The following is a 17,178-nucleotide window of genomic DNA, read 5'->3' on the forward strand; positions in this document are numbered from 1 at the left end:
AAGGGCTGCAGCAGCTGGAAGGTGAAGGGCAGGAGAAAGGAAACAAAAGCCGTCTCTCCCCCTTGAAGATTAAAGGCTGTGGGCTGACCGAAAATCCTGCCGCCACTTGTAAGAGAAATGGCGCAAGTCACAACAAAAGCTACTATATAAAAGAATATATGTGTGGCTTTAATAACACTAAGGAAAGCTCCTAACATGCCTTGGTACATATGCATGCCTCCATCAGACGTACAGAGATAGAGAACTAGAAGGACTGAAGACCACCAGAGAGGCCACAGCTTTCAGCCTCAAGAAATCAATTGAGTGAATGATTCTAATTGATGATCCACCTGATGCTCATAGAGGAGTCATGCTCAGTCTTCCAGAGCAGAAATACACCCACTTCTTCAAAGTCCCAGTCAATATGTGGTGCAGGAAAACTCCTTGGCCACCTCCCATTTGACCAACTCAACATTGTAAGCATTGCATGTAAGCAAGAATCGCCATTCCAAGAAGACCATGGAAGGTCCCACAAGTTTGATCCATATCACTGACATTCCCTCTACGGTTCAGTGGCAAGGGACTGGTGTTTTCTTTTAACTCTTACATAACTTCCACTGAAAAGTTTTGTAACGGGCTGTCTGTGTTAATTAGCAAGGAACGGGGCACAGGAGACTCAGCTGCAGTCTCTTGCTCCTTGGATTGACAAAGAAATTGAGCCCCCATGGAAAGGGGGCAAGGAAGTGCCTTGCTGCCATCCAAAGCAAATCCCTCTAGTTGATAGAGGGCCAGCTTGGACAAATTTTTCAGGAAGTCTCCCTGGGCTAGAATAGCAATGGCTGAATGGGAAGGCATGGAGACAGAGAGAAGAGGAGTGCAATATATATGGGAGGGGAAAGGGGGTTTCCACAGGATTCCACAAGGAATGCCAAGGATCCCTTCAAGCAGAAAAGCCCAGGAACACAAAACTTTTACGATACAAAGAACTAGAAGTCCATCATCTGCTGGACATTCTGAACTGGATTCTGTTCACACACCCGTATAAATCAAGAGTGACTCCACTGATGTGAGTGGAGATGACACCGGAAATAACAGCTGGTGAAGAGTTATTTCATGTGTATTATTCCATAAATCTATCTGTAGTTTAGATTTACATTCACACCAACACTATCACTTCCCAGTTTCTTTGTGTGGGGCTGGCCAACTTGCATTATTCAATTAATCGCCTTTGGGAGAAAAAGCGATTTCTGATCTCTCCCTCTCTCAAATCCTCTATCCAAAGCCCTGCTTATTACATACTGGCCCTAAATTCCATAGCAAGGCCCCCTGAATTCTGCATTCACCACAGTGCTGAAATCTGCTCAGAGTGAGATGTAGGGGGACGACAATTAATTTTTAATTAATTATATGGAACTGTATTGATTTTGTTATTTATAGGATATTTAATTGTGTTTAGAAAACCCTAATTTTGGGAATATATTCTATCCATGCAGACTGCTGCCAAGCTTCCCATTGGCTGCAAGAACCAGTTGTGATACTGTAAAATTCAGGGGGGTTGCTTTCAAAACTTAGAGTCACAAGGCCAGATTCTGAACTCATGTACCGTAGTGTAAATCCAGAGTTACTCCATAGAGAGCAGTGGAATTGGGCTGGATTTACAATGAGATAACCAAGATCGGAATCTGGCCCAGTACATCAGACCCCTTCTTCTCATCAGGAGGGGGCAGATGACTCTCTGTTCCCCCACCTTCTTCCATCAACCAGAAGGAGTGGGAATAGAAGCATAGGAATGAAAGCTAAGAGGATAAGGGACATTAAACTGGGATGAGACATGTTAGTAGGAGCTAGCATTCAGTAGTGGGACTAATCGGTAAGTCAATTCCACTGCAAACTCAGGATCTCATAATGCCGTGAGAAGAAGGCATGGAACTAACTTGATAGTACACTTACTCTCAGCCACTCTGGAACAGATTTTTTTCCTTGGGCCTTGTACAATAGTCTCTCACTCTCCTTGGTGTTTACACTCTTCAGATCTCTCTCATGCCCACACATTGTTGCCATTTTGCCAAGCTCTACCAGATGCTCTGCTTTTCCTCACTGTGGCTGTATGAGCTTTGTCCACGTAAATAAAAGTGAATTCTGGACCAGCCTCAGAGTCTAGGATTAAATGCGGGGGATCCAGCTATAGCATGAGATTGGCATTTGGTCTGTTACCTTTTGCGTTTGCAATACCATGGAGGCATTTACAAAGCTTCTGGAGATGAGGTGGGAGCACCTGGCATTGCACTGTCGTGACACTCCTTTGGCCATTTCAGGAACTGTACACATAGACTCAACTGTACCCAGTCTTCCTTAGCACTAGGGTTAATCAGTGCAAGATGAAGGGCTTGAGAGAGGGGGGTGTGAAGGAATGGATGGTCCAAGAGGAACTGTGGAGTGCCCTCCTGAAAGAAAACTGAATTTGGGCTTAAAACCTGCATAGTAAATTATCTATTTTCCCCTCAATGAAGACAAGTAATTCCCCTCACTTTAATGGATAATTTTATGGCCACTCATAACATTTGTAGCTAAGATAATGACAAGGATAATTAAATCCCATGCTTCGAGGCATAAGATGATTGCTGCGGGGGTGAGCAAAGATATCACCACCATCACATTGCACAGGTGTATTATGGGATAGTTCTCCTTCCTCTGAAGCATGAAGGCATTGGTCACTGCCACCAGGATAGCAGCCTAGACAGACTAATGGTTCGCTTTGTTATGGAAATTCTTGTGTTCATCTGCATGTGACTTGAGGCAAAGAAAGAAACCTCTTTGTTTCAGCTCGATATCATTTACAAATAACGGAGATACTAAATGCCAACAGAAGGAATTTGCTAGACACACATTGATTCATGTTCTAACAAGACAGCTCTCTTAGATCAGCGGTTCCCAATCTTCTCAAGTGTGCGGACCCCTTTTTAACCTCCAAACATTTTTCAGACCACCACATGCTACTAGTTGTATTTGAAATTGTACATTTCCTTGATGAGGATGTTATTATTTTTCTTTTCTGCGGACCCTCTGTAGTAGCCCCTGGTGGTCCGCGGCCCACAGCTTGGGAACCGCTGTCTTAGATGTAGAGTTCAAGTCAGGTGTAAGGAAAGTGAACTGCTGCTGACAGTGTACAGTGACTGGTGGAAAAAGTAGTTTAATTCTGATCCAAGTACCCAGCTGGAAATCATGTTGAGGGACACTCCATTAACCTGGCAGGGAATCGGGAGCCTCCAATACAAAGAACAAGGTTAAACTTACACAGACACTCGGTAAACCATGCAGAAGATCCATGACAAGCTAGCTGCATGATGCATGTGTGTCAGTATCACATTAAAGTTCTTCAGCAGCAGATCCTGACCTGGCACATATGTGAATGGTTCCTCGAGCTGGATTTTCAAAAGAAACCTGGGCCAGATTTCCAAGTCCTCAACACTCAGCACTGGGGCCGGATTCTCCAAAGAACTCAGATTCCCATTAGTCACCTAAACAAGGACCAGATCTTCAAAAGTGCTCAGCAACTCCCACTGTGGCAGCTAAGGCCAGATTTTCAAAAAAGCACAGAACCCAACATGCTTCCAGTGTGCTGAGCTCCTTTGCACCTCTGATCCCTATTGTATTAACTCCAAAGAAAGCCATTGCCCATGTATACAAAGATGAAATAGATATTTAATATATACTGCCCACGGTCCCATTCCCTTCGCTGATCGATATCAATTCCGAACAAGAAAATGATGTGTTAGTATAATGGTACCCTTCATCTACATCACAAACCCATGCAGGGGGGAAAAAATCTACATAAACACATTTTTGAGACATATTCTTAAAGTACACTGATTCCTTCCTTGGCAGTGTTTTGCCAGACCAAGGGTTGTATTCTGGCAGTGAAAGCATGGAGAGGTGAAGCACCGAATCAGCAGTTACTGAAGTCTTGCACGCGTAGGACAAAAGCAAGTAGGATGCCTCCAGGAGCACTGGCACTGCAGGACCAGGAGTGCCAAGAGCTACATCCCGTGAGAGCAAGCCCTCCTCAAACAGCCAGCCTCCAGCTTCTAGTGGATGAGTAGCAGGGTGGCATAACCTACCAGGCCGTTTCTACTTTGGGTGGGGGGTACAGTCCGGCTGAGTTATCCCTGTGCTTTCTGCTAACGGACCACAAGCCTGGGCATTTGTCTCCCCTGCCCTGGTGAGGATTCACAGATTCCAAGACCAGAAGGGACCACTTGATTATCTAGTCTGACCTCCTGTAGAATACGGGCCATAGAACGTCCCCGACATAATTCCTAGAGCAGACCTTTTAGACAAACATCCAATCTGGATTTAAAAATGGTCAGTGATGGAGACTCTACCATGACCCTTGGTAAATTGTTCCAATGGTTACTTATGCCCACCATTAAAACTTTGCACCTTACTTACTCAAGAGAGGAAGGGCTCCATCTCTGCCCCTCTTTTACCCAGACCCACGGGGACAGCCAAACTCTAGCCCTCGGGTGGCAGCTGCGCCAAGCTGTAGCTGCTACCTATTCAGCGGTGACTGCTGTAACATGTGAAGTTGACAGAACCATTCAAAACCATATGCTCACAGACTGTAAATAGCCCCAATGTCATTGTAGGCTAGAAGATGCATAACTAGAAGAGAGCGGTGTTCTAGAAAAAGACCAACCACAGAAACTCCTTGTTAAGATACGGAGGGCTAGCCTAAGAACTCATAATAAAAGACTGAAATACCAGGACACTTTCCAGTGGCTAGGAATAAGGACTTCATCAAAACATCATCTTCTTCCTAAGTACAACAAGAGCTGCTCAAAGCAAACTGGAACACAGCAAGCTGCCACTGAAAGCGAGTGAGGTTATTTTGTGGGTTAAAAGTGAGCTCCAGTGTATTTGCAAGGAGGATATTACAGCAGTAGAGTCAAATTCACCCCTGGAAGAGTTGGACCAGGGATTAATATGGCCCACAGAGTATTAGCTACAAGTAGAGGAGCTGTGTATCTTAAATGAAAAGCCACATGGGGTGGGTGTCTGTGATGAAAACAAGAAAGAAACCATTCTGAATCATCTCTAGTTATTGCTTCTCAAGCATTAAAATAACCCCCTCATTGTGCAGTGCATTCAGGAACCGGCTCATAATACAGCTAATTTGCCTCTGTTGGCCTACATAAATAGGTATCAGCTTATGTTGTTTCCTTTCACTGGCATAATATGGTCATTAAAGCAAACGCATTGGTAGTGAAGCCCTAATTGTTTTGGAAAGTACCCTTTAAATAATAGCCCTTTTATTACCAGTCATGATCTGGCTAAAGAGCAATTCAGGAACTTAAGCCCTTTGCTTTCAAAGGCCAGATGCTAAAACAGAGGCACTACAAGGAAATTGAGAAGCTGATACTGGACAAGTATTCCCTCTTAAAGTTACCATCACATTCCTTTTTTGTGATGTCTTTTACCACAGAAAGTAATATGGGAAGGGACACTGTGTGTGTACACTTGTATGTATGCACACGCACACAACTCAGATTCCCCAAGACATCAGTTATCAGATCTTCGGAAGTATTTTGGTCAAATTCCACCCTCAGATGGCTGTAAGCAGTTCCTGGGGATGAAATCAAAGCCAAAATATGTCCCTTGCACAAGGCAGAAGGAAGAACTTATTGTTTCAACTATTTTTTTGCCTAGAATGAGATTTATCTCATTTTAACAATAACTGTTCAAAGGTGCAGAAGCGAAAAACCTCACAGAGAAAATCCTCCTTTGGTACCATTTGTAGCAAGGTGCACAGTAGTTCATGTATTTTCATGAGTGTTGGATGTGAGAGATGAGCAAATCCTTTCAGATACAATAAGAATCTCTCCTCTGCAACACTTTGGCCCTAACTCAAACCAAACCCAAACTGAGCTTCTTTTGGATTCAGACATAGTTGATTAACATTTATTTCCCTTATTTTTAGAGCCCAAATGCCACTGAAAAGACATTCTCATGGTGTTTCCAGCACAGGCAACAGTTGGAAGTACCAGTAATCTCACACGGAAGCATATTCACAAGGTGTTTGGATAAGTCAGAGCAACTTCAGAGAAGTCTTGAGACTTTGAGGTTCTTCTCTGATGCAAACTTCCCAAGCTAAGAAGCATGCTGCGTATCAACTATCACTACTTCATGGAAGGTCTTATAATATTTCAGATACAGTCGCTTTATATTCATAGCCTCATGTACTCCACAACATTGGAGTTAAATTCCACTACAGTGACCCTAGTTTCTGCAACAGACTTCATTTATATTCCAAACTGGAGCTTTCATGAATTGTTGCAATTATTATTATTGCTACATGCACCACTGTCTTGCTCTGGAGGAAATCAGATCTGCTCCCCTGTGTACCACACACCCCATACTGTTAACGGAATGGGGATTCTCCTTAGCGCAGGTGGTAATGGGCTGTGATTTTGAAGCAGGAAGCGGCAAAATCTAACCTGCTGCCACTGCAACTTCCACCATAACATACAGCAAAGTGACAATGCCAAAGCTCCTAGGTGGCCATAGATTTGTTAAAATACTGTCTTTGTTTCACAGCTTCCATGGCAACAGCCTGTGATATCTTAAACACGGGACTAGGGATTCACTTCTAGAAGATGTTGAAGGCGAAGGTAGGTTGTGGGGATAAAGCACGCCTGCACCTGGACATAAAATATCTTCCTAATAGGATAATGGAGACATACAGAAAATGGCTGGCAACATCAGTTGGCTTGGGAATAGAATATTTTTCTCCAATTTTCCTTCAATATGATCTTTCAGTATTTTCACAGGTTGAGGGACCAGTGCCATTTCCCCTGATCTGACCTCTTGTACCATACAATTAGCTGCTGTGGGTTTAATTTGTCACTCTGTGTATTATCATTCTCAGTAAAATCATGCCTTCCAGAGGAGGCTGACACATTTAGCAAAGAGAGCTATCATTTTCAGTGATGGGAGAGCCTAAGAGACCATCTGCTGCATTCCAGGTCCCTTTAACCCCATGGCGAGTGTACTTTTCTACAAGATGTTCTGCTCAGTTGCACTGCTTCAGTGTGATCCAGGAATCAAGTCAAAGGACAACGTAAAATTCTTTCCCTCTTAATCATCCTAACAAGTAACGAATATATATGTGCCCCTTCACAGTGAGCTGTCATTCATTGTAATGCCCTAATCATCTCAATAACGCAAGCAGTTAAAAAAAGGATAGTAAGCTTTTAGCCCTTTAAGCAACTGAATGTCGCATAAGCCTCCTATGGCAATCTGCCAGACATTAAAAAAAATGTTTATGTAATTCTGCAAACAAAACAAAAAACTTGGAGAAAAAATATTTTCTTTCCCGAAGCAGAAGCAGAAAGAAAGAAAGAAAGTGCATATTAAGCTTTAAAAAACAAATCCTCTATCTCAGCTGATCAGAAGAGGATGTTAACTGTCAGACAGTGGGGAAAGAACGCATAATATTTTTTTAAAATACAGCAAAAATAAGCATCAAAGCTCGGCTTGCGGATTTATCTTTGTTGGAAGTTGAATATGTTGCTTAATCCTTCACTCCTTGAAAAGAGGTTTGCACTAATCCTAGCTGCAAACTCCAAAGACAACATAAGATCAACCTCAGCAAACCACCTCTGTTTCTTTGTTCATAAAAACAAAAAAAAAGTGCATCTGAAAACTGCACTTATACAGCAAGAACTCATAACAACAGGTCAACAAATTGCTTAATTTCTCCTCTTGTAACGTCTGTTTGCTTTATACTGCACAGAATTTTCTAGGAGTTTGGCTGCTACAGAATATGGCTCCTTGGATCATGGAATACATGTTCAATAAGAACCTGATCCAAAGCCCACTGAACTAAATGGGAGTATTTCATTGGCTTCAGGAGGCTTTGGATCAGGCCCTAAATTTCCAGGCACTCCTGTTTCTCTTAACATTTCCTAGTTTACATCCTTCTGTGATTTTCCTCAGAGAATAAAAAAGGCTGTGTTGCATCTTCTTTTCTAACAATCTCAACTATGTTTGCAGCCATTGAAATCACAGAAACTTCATAGGATCCAAGTAACACAGGCATAGGATGCCACCCATGGTCTACTATGTACAATAAACATCTGCTGCACTCCGTAGCCACCTGTTGGCTCAAGTCAAAAGCAGAGAGGACTATGACTGATTATCTCTGCCTCACCAGCAGATGTCCTTGATAACTAGTTTGTATTAGGGGGAACCCGGATAATTCATCCAGCCATAATCATAAAAAAAGCTAGGATTGTCGTGAAAGCCAAACTTGCTGAGGCTTCTTTTGAAAATCCTTCCCCCAAATAATAATAAAATAGAATAGTACATGCCCATCTCTGTGTAATATGGCTGTATTGCCATACACAGATTCTGCTGCTATCCTGAACCATGAGACCCAAGTTAGAAAATCTTGTTAATAATAGCATGAATCTACAACGAATGTAGGCCTTTGGTATATCCACGTTTGGGAGAGGTACTCTTTAACCTGGATAGAAACTAAGAAAGTCTGTGTGATGTTGGGGTACCATTAAAGGCAACTAAATATCAAGGCCCTGAAATTGAGACATCCCTCAAAATGCACCACAGGAAAATGTCAAATGAAGTTTTTTTGTAATGATTCACAAACAAAACTGGACTTTGAATGAAAAATTCCTTTGAAAACATATGTTTAAAGATGATAAAAATGTTGACATTAAAGACTCATCATGTTTTCCAAGCCCCACCCTCCCGTAAAAGACTAAGCAGTCGAGCAGGAAAACACATACTGAATATCTTATTGAAATATAAAAATGGAGAATTGTTAAATGGTAAGATTAAGAGCTTTATTAGCCATATTTTAATACGTTGTAATTATGTATAGTGAACAAATATAGACAAATATACACTTCGGCCAAGGCCTTGCTGGCATGAGTGTGTTTTTGCCAATTCTTCTTTAACTTAAATTGCCGATTTGTTTAAAATTATATTATTGTTGGTGAGATAAGTAGTATGTCGTGTCAGAAGAGGTAAGTAAGAGATACACAAACATGTAACAAAAAATATAAAATCTCCTTTTGCTGGGAAGGCTCAGGAACAGAGTGACATCGAACAACATGACCAAAGCAGCAGGAAAAATGCAGACGCTGAGTAACTGAAGCTTGCACATACATAATGTATGGATTACTTAAAAGATCAAGGGGTGATGTGCTAAAAGTCAGTTGCGATAAAGATTAAGTAATCTGTAATGTAGAAATGTATAAAAGACCTAAGTGAACAAGGCCCAGATTGGAAAAACATTTAAGCAGAAACTAAAGAAATGGGACTGAAGGACCAGACCAAGGGATCAGAGAAGGCGATGACCACAATGGAAGGTGAAAGAGCTTCCCAGTGCCCCAGAATGTGGTACCTTGGGCCCATTTACCTGTTTACCTGTTATTATTTACCTGTTATTATTTGTTGGCATAAATAAATTTGTCTGACAATAATTCTGTCTGAAATTGCATAAATAAAGGCAAAATTTGATTAAGCCTAAATTAGGTGGATTTATGAGTCAGTTTCACACTCTTGCCCCCAACAGTGGTTTGGAGGCCTAAGAACAGGTTTGGGAGTCAGTTGATCTCACATTCCAATCCTGGCTCTGCTACTGAAGCAAAGTGTGACTTTAGGAAAATCACTTTACCTTCCTGCCTCTAAAGTGAGGATATTTTTTTACAGAATTTACCAATCCCCCAGAGATGCTGTGAAGGTTATTTGCTGAATGTTTGTATAGCACTCTGAGCATGCAAGGTACTGTATGATGTTTGTTATGAGTGTCTCAATACAGCACTGATCACGCCCATCAATGGTCACCAAACAATGGGCCCCCACACAAGACCACTGAGCTTGCTCAACTCCTATTGCTTTTGATAGGAGTTAAGGACATTTAGTTCATTGCACGAAGCAAGGATCAGATGAAATAAAAATAATGGGCTTGGTCAAGGGCTGTCTTTCCAGTCAATAACTTTCCTTTGGCTCAAGTCCTGTATGCACAGAGGCCTGATCCTGTTCCCACCTAAATCAATGAACTTTTGTTTTTGATTTTAATGGGAGCAAGAGCAGATCCATGATAAAAATCAACCATTGAGCCCTACATGGTTTCTTGACCTTCTTTTCCTCTCCTATGTTCCTCTTCCTCCCCCCTTCTTTTGTCTTCCCCATCAATGCCTCTGATACTTCTCTTTTCCCCCTTCTCTTCCCTTCCTTTACACTAGCTTGACGGTTTGTTCATGAGTTTAATTTCCATCACAAAAGATGCATAATATGATTTATACTATGATTCTGTTTTGGCACTGCTTACTCATTGCACAAAGTGAAGTACAGGTGTACAAACTTAGGTTGTTCTGAGAAAAGGTGCACAAGGAATTCATATGCTTGATACGGATATATAAAAATAGCCAACTAATATATGCAAAAACTATACATGAGAGAAAAACAAAGTGTCACTTAAAAGATCTTGGACTTTCTTTCTCCAGAGAAAGAAAATTTACTGAGCAGGAACAGCCCCAGCCATTTTGCCAGTCAGGGAGGAAAACATTTTCACCTCCCATCCCCAGTGACCAAGCAAAAAACAAACAAACCCTAACTCACAGCCAACAAATTAGCAGATTAAAAGAATTTTTTTAAAAACTCACAGAGGTACAGAGCCCCCTGGAAGATGTTACCCAGGGCAACTGCCCTGCCTGCTCCCCTCTAGAACTGACCCGGATTCCAAAGAGCAACAGGGTTTGTGAAAAATAGAAAAAGGAAGAAAGAAGTGAGAAATACTTAAGAAGAAGAGAAAGGCAAGGAGAAGAGAGAAAAAGGACACCAGATGCTAAATAATAATAATAATTACATCAATCACCCATTTCTCAGGCTAGTATCACGGAGATCTGGGAACAACAATAATCAGAAGAGTGGTTAAGAGATTTATTGGTGTTTTCAGAAACCCAGCTGCGGCCTATTATTGTATATATAGGTGGAGACAGTTATCCTGGTCAAAATGTGGTTTAAGATCAATCTAAACTACATTTCAGCCTTCTTAATAAACTGTTTTAAAATTGTTCCTGCTAACATGACTGTGGCAGAAGTATGGACAGGGTATAATTATGAAAAAAAAATCTCTTAATAGACTGAAGAATTGTCTCTAAAAGCATGTTACCAAAGTGGTGAACTAGCCACATGGATGGCACGACTATGTTAGCAAAAAGCTATTTATAAATGCTTTCATGTACCTGGAACTATAGTACAGAAAGAACTTGTAAGATTCACGGAACTTATTCTACAGCTGTATGGACGCCCACTGTTCTACAGTGTGGCTGCCTTTGCATGTTCATGTGAAATGTGATCACATCCACAAAGTTCAGCAAGGTGGCTAACCTCCTCTTTGTTATGAAGGTTCAGTCAATGGAGACTACAAATCTCCACATCTGATACTCTGGGCCAGATCTCTGTTGGCATGAATTAGCATAATTTTATTGGTGGAGTTATGCCCATTTGTAGCATGAGTGGATCTGCTGCTCCATCTGAATCTGAGTGTATTCAAGAGGAAAGTGTCTCCAATCTGCTCTGTTTTATTTAAATTAGATATGACCTTCCTGCTGCAGGCAAGTTACTGATGCAGCCATTGGTTGACCAAAGCATGGATTTCTTTGTTCTATCATTTCCAACACCTTTCCATACAAGGACCTCAAAGAACTTTACAAAAATTAATCAAACAAACCTTATCCATCCTTCTGAGATAGGTATTATTATACCCATTTTACAGATGGATAAACTGAGGGATAAAGAAGGTAAGTAATTTAAATGCTGTCCTGAACAAAAATGGACTTAAGCATGTGTTTAACTGCTTTCTTAAATCCAAACTCTCTGTGAAGAAGCTATCTGTTGGTTGCAAAGAATCCCCTATCAGTGGAAGCATATTTTCTGGCTATTGCAGGTAATGTACAAGTGTTCTTAAAAAAAATAAATAAATAAAATAACCACACATCTCTGTTGATTGGAGTGTTTCAGTTTCTTCCAGTAGTAGGTTATGGACTGATATCAAAAAGTCAGAACGTCAACAAGCTAGAATACCAGCTCTTTTAAGATTCCCACTTCCCATCACATGCTATGTCTTCATTTGGCTCTCATTACTTTATGTAGTCACTTCTCAATTTGTTTGTTACTTTAGTCCATTTAGGGCAACATAAACAGCTTTCAGTTATTTACAGGCTACAAAGCCTTCAGAAATATTCAGTGTTTACTTGAGTTCTGTAGTGTTAAATCAAGTATAACTATCACCCTTAAAAGCCTAAATGATGGAGTGATATCCATACTAATAACACATTTTGACAGTGTCACCACCTGCCTAAGTAAAACAGTTTACACACTGCTATAAGATGGAGTAACAAGTTACCAGAATTTATTTTTCCCCCTTTTCAAAAGTTGGTGTTCTTATTCATGATATCCAGAATTTGGTTTACTCAATGGTATAAACTAGAGTGTATCATTTAAAATATAAATTGTTGGATGGAATACCAGATTCATTCACTTTCTTTCATCATCTTGGCCTGATAGCTGGAAGTTGATGGAGCTGATATTAATGAATACTGAGGTGAGAAAAATCCTGGATAAAATCAGTAAGTGCTGAGAGCCATGAGTGTCTGATTAGTTCCTTTGACCTCTTGAAAACTTTCTTATCATTCTAACATGACAAAAACTTCAATAAAAAGGAAGTTTCTATTCTGCCATTGGATTTTAAGAATAGAGTGACAGAAAACCATGATGTTTGCTATTGCTAATTCTTTGCTAGATATATTAGAAAACAAAAGTAAAATAATATTGTAATCTGTATCCAGGATATCTTTCCCAATTTCAGAATAAAAATCCTCTTTCCATTTATTTTATCCTCTCGGATTCCTTTATTTAGAACTGGGATTGACAAGACGCTAGGCAGACCAGCAACTAACTACTACTACAAGCCAATAAAAATAAAATCATCTAGATAATACAAGATTTAAAAGTTGGCTAAATCTTATTACTGCAATTGACTTGGAAGATTTTTAATTATTTATACTTCAGTTCAAATAGATCTTTCATGATCTACACTTAAGATGAAATAATGAGCTGTGATTCTCTTCATTGTGAAGTCAAAATTTGGCAAAATGTGGAGACTGCAGGACATTTACAGCAAGGAGCTATCCGATTCAGCACCATATTTGTACAGTAGACATTCAAAATGAAGCTCAAAAATACAAGTCAATCTTGCTTTCTTTCTGGGTCCTTTTCTAAATAAATAGTCTCTACCAAGCTGAGATGATAATTGTGCTAATCAAAACTAATTTCACGGGGCATTTAATGACTGGGCCTTCTTTGTTTATGCAGTAGGGGCTTCTTGAATTCTACCTGGAAGGTTTTGGCGGAAGAATGAGATGTGCGTGTGAGCAATGTGCGCAAAATGACATTAAAAACGTGAACAGCCACAAAAGATTAACCTAAGCCATTAATATTACTGCACAATAAAATTCATTGCTATTTCCTTTCATGGCCAAAGAACCTCTTAAGTAGACAAAAATTTAAAATGGGATCCTTTTTACTGTAAACATAATCTTTTTGGATAGACTGGTAAGCTATCCATGCTATTTCATCCACTCTCTTTTGAAGGATAATTGTTATAAAAGATAACATCACTGGGCCACTTATGTTTTGGAAGGATAATGTGAAAGACAGAGTATAAGAAATGTTCATTTAGTAAGAAAGATAGATTAACTGTTTATAAAAAACTTTTGGAAAATTGAGCATTATCCTGCCAGAGAACACACTTATAAACACTTGTTAATGTTGTCTTTCCACAGCATTATTTCTTCCAGAACTTAACTACTGCTATATACACTGTAATGTTAACAGAAGGCTGATCTCCCAATGTGTCTCAGCCCCCTGACAAGAATGGTATCCCAGGCAAGAAATATACATGTTTAAGAAAACCAATAGCCTTGAACATATCTAATATCTTCATTTTAGAAAACACCTAATCCTCCTGTTACTGACATTGTAGATGTAATAAACTTCAGCCTTTGTTTTAGCAAAAGAAATTGGACTCTTGTGTTTTTCATTGTCATTTCTATTATACCTGAAAGGAAAACCTTGATCCAACTTTCCTCAACTTTGGAAACAAAAGCAAGTTTTGCTTTCTTTCCATGCAAAATACTCTTTAAGCAAAAAAACCCCACATTTACAACCCTTCATGCCCATCACCAGCGTAGCTTAGTGACTGTGAAAATATTTTACCTGTCTTTTACAGCAGGCATACAAAATACAGTAAGTAAACAGACAAACATATATAAGTCCTATAATAATCCATACAGACAAGATAGATCAATGTTTTAATAAGGCACAAATAAATTAAAAGATGCAAAATTGAGAAGAAATCCCACTGAACAAAATGAGAACCTAGAGTTAACTTTATAGTGAATGCACAACACTGTATGTTGTACGGCCTCATATGAAATATTTATGTTTTCTATTTATAAAAAGATGTGTGGCAATGGGGAAAAAAACTAAACAATGAGATAGTCTCTGGTTTTGTCTCTCTCTCTTAAAAATCTCATCACCTCCACAAAGAGAAATAGGCTACACATTGTCAAATGATCTTTCAAAGAAAATGATTTATTGCCCCCAGGTAAGAAAGTCAAAATATAGATGCAAGTAAACACGTTTTTCTGACAGCTCAAAGGAGTGTGGACTGGATATTCTGCTGAAAACTGACAGTATCTTCAGGTGGCAATGTGCAGATTTCTTGTAACAAGCCCTAACCAGTAAAAAGATAGTGTCTATCTATATTAATAACAGTAAGCTGGCTTTTCATGTCCTGTTCAATATAGGAGACTATCAACCACCCACTGAGCTGAAGTGACCTTCTCTACCTCCACAGATGTTAAAGAGGAACATCTATAAGTCCTGTGAGAAGGACATATCAGCTGCCTCATTAAATGCATCCTGTTTAGTATAAAACAAGTACAAACACAAACACTAAGCAGACCGAAGCAACAGTTCTAACCATAGCTTTGTCTGTAGATTACTGGCTCTAGTAATCTAGATGCTTGGTTTTCTTTATTTCAGGGACCAAAACTTTGTTTGGAACATGCAGTTTTACTAGAGTGAAATATAGAACTGTAAAATTACAGCCTTTGTCAGCAGATTCTCACTTGACAATCTCTGGAAACTTCACTTGGAAGTTGTGTAATGAATTAGGGAGAGTGATCGTTATTGTGTTTATTGAATGGTTTACCCAGAAATGTAAGCTCGGATGTAACACACTGCTGTGACCTGTTCAAGTACCAGTCAGGACTTCTAGGAAATAAAGGTAGTAAGCAAGACAGACGGAGATGGAAACTACGAATGTATTCAGCAAGTGTCTCCTAGCACAGCACCCACCACTACCAGCACAGTTTGCAAATAGAGAGAGACAACTTTTCCCATGGCTACAGAGAGGTTCATGATTAGCTGATCCAAGCTTCACTGCCATCATCATCAACCAGCCCTTTGCATGCGTTCCTCTCCCCCTCCTCCCCCAAGTCTCCGAAGCAGGTGAAGGCGTGCACGTGTCCTAGTACCAAGCCAGAAGTTGCAGAACCCAACGGGCTCCACCTCCCAGCCGCCCTGCCTCGAGGCTCCCCAGAAGAGTTTGATCGTGTATGATCCTTCTCCTCCCCTTCCCCCACCATGGCCACCCGCGAAGGCATGAATCTTGCCCGGTAGCCAATGCCAGCGCCCTTTCTCCTGCCCTCCCCCCAACTTCTCACACACGCTCCAGGTGCAAGAGGGGCGAGGCTGCCTCTCGGGGTGAAGGGTGGGGCATGGCAAAGCCCAACAAGCGCACGTGGACATCTCCTAGCCCCAGAACACAGGGACGCGGCGGGAGGGGGCGGGGTCCTGGACCACTTCTGCCCCGTTTAACCCTTTGCATCCCACAGCCCCCCTTCATCTCCCGCTCCCGGCGCTCGCCCGTGCGGCCGGGCACTCACCGATAGTCGTGATGACCGTGATGGCGAAGTAGAAGGAGCCGGCGAATTTCCACTGGACCCCGGCCCGGTGGGGCTCGGACTGCATGATGACCAGCTCCAGCTGCCGGTAGTCCTCGCTGGTGATGTTGTACTTCCCTTTGAGCCGGATCTCCTCGGCTTGGAGCTTCTCCTCCTCCCGCATCTCGTGGTCGGACTCCAGGGCGTCGAAGACGGCGGCCCCGACCAGCAGGTAGGTGAACGTGCAGATGATGAGCGACAAGGTCCGCACGTTCTGCCTCTTCATGGCCGCCAGCAAGGGGCGAGTGAGGGGACCATGTCCCCCCCTGGCCGCCCGGGGATCCGACAGGGTGCAGCCGGCGGCGGGGAGCTGCAGGCAGCAGCGGGGCAAGCGCCGGGGGTGGCGGCGGCGGCGGCTGCCCCCGAGACTCCGAAGCGGCTGCTCGCCGCCTCCCGGCGAGGAAGACAGGCACAGGAGGCTGCTGGAGCGCCTGGACCAGGTGCCCGGCAGCCTGGAAACTCTGCGCAGGACCTGCCCAAACCAAGCCGTCCCAGTGCGCAGGGCCATCCACGGCACCCCCCCCCCCTCCCTTCCCTCGGCGCCTGGCTCCCCGCCGCCTGCCCCCCAGCCGGAGAGAAGCGCCCCCACCGCCCCGGGCGAGGGGCAGGGCCAGTCCCCGGAGCGCGGGAGCGGAGCGGCGGAGGCGGGGTGGGGATGCCCGGCGGGCAGGCGGGGTGCAAGGAGGGGGGGCGGGGGGGGACTTGCTGCTGCTGCTGCTGCAAGTTTCTTTACTCAGCACTTCTCAGGCGGGCAGGGGGGGGAGAAAAGGGGGAAGAGGCGGGAGGGGGGAAAGGGAGCCGCGTCCCCATGAGAGGTGCCGAGGGGGGGTGCGGAGCTGGCACCGTGCGGCCCCCCCGCTGCCGGGACGCAGGGGAAGAGTTTCGGGACGATGCGCTCAGGCCGGGCGTGCCGGGGTGCCCCGGCCGGTCACACGCAACTCGGGCCGGGCGGCCAGGAGAGCCGGGCACACCGGCCAGGGAAGGGCGGTGCGACGCCTCAACGCGCCGCGGCTCTAGCGGCCAACTCCGGGCGGCTGCTCGGCGGGTGCGAGCCGGAGCCGCCTCCCCAGCGCGGCGGGGGGCGATGGGCGGCGGGCGCAGG

At 42.9% G+C, this 17,178-nt stretch overlaps 1 protein-coding gene across 1 annotated transcript in view; it reads right to left on the bottom strand.

Moving 5' to 3' along the window:
• KCNK9 (potassium two pore domain channel subfamily K member 9) overlaps window positions 1-16,317 on the bottom strand; it is a 118,197-nt gene extending 101,880 nt beyond the window's left edge. The window contains exon 1 of the mRNA XM_067530437.1: window positions 16,020-16,317. Within this exon, the coding sequence (XP_067386538.1) occupies window positions 16,020-16,302 (283 nt within the window). The 5' untranslated portion in view covers window positions 16,303-16,317. The remainder of the gene's footprint in view (window positions 1-16,019) is intronic.
• Window positions 16,318-17,178: the final 861 nt, after the last annotated feature.

Source organism: Emydura macquarii, unplaced genomic scaffold, assembly GCF_026122565.2.
Source record: "Emydura macquarii macquarii isolate MOO-44397 ecotype Brisbane River unplaced genomic scaffold, CSIRO-AGI_Emac_v2 contig_369, whole genome shotgun sequence".
Lineage (NCBI taxonomy): Eukaryota > Metazoa > Chordata > Testudines > Chelidae > Emydura > Emydura macquarii.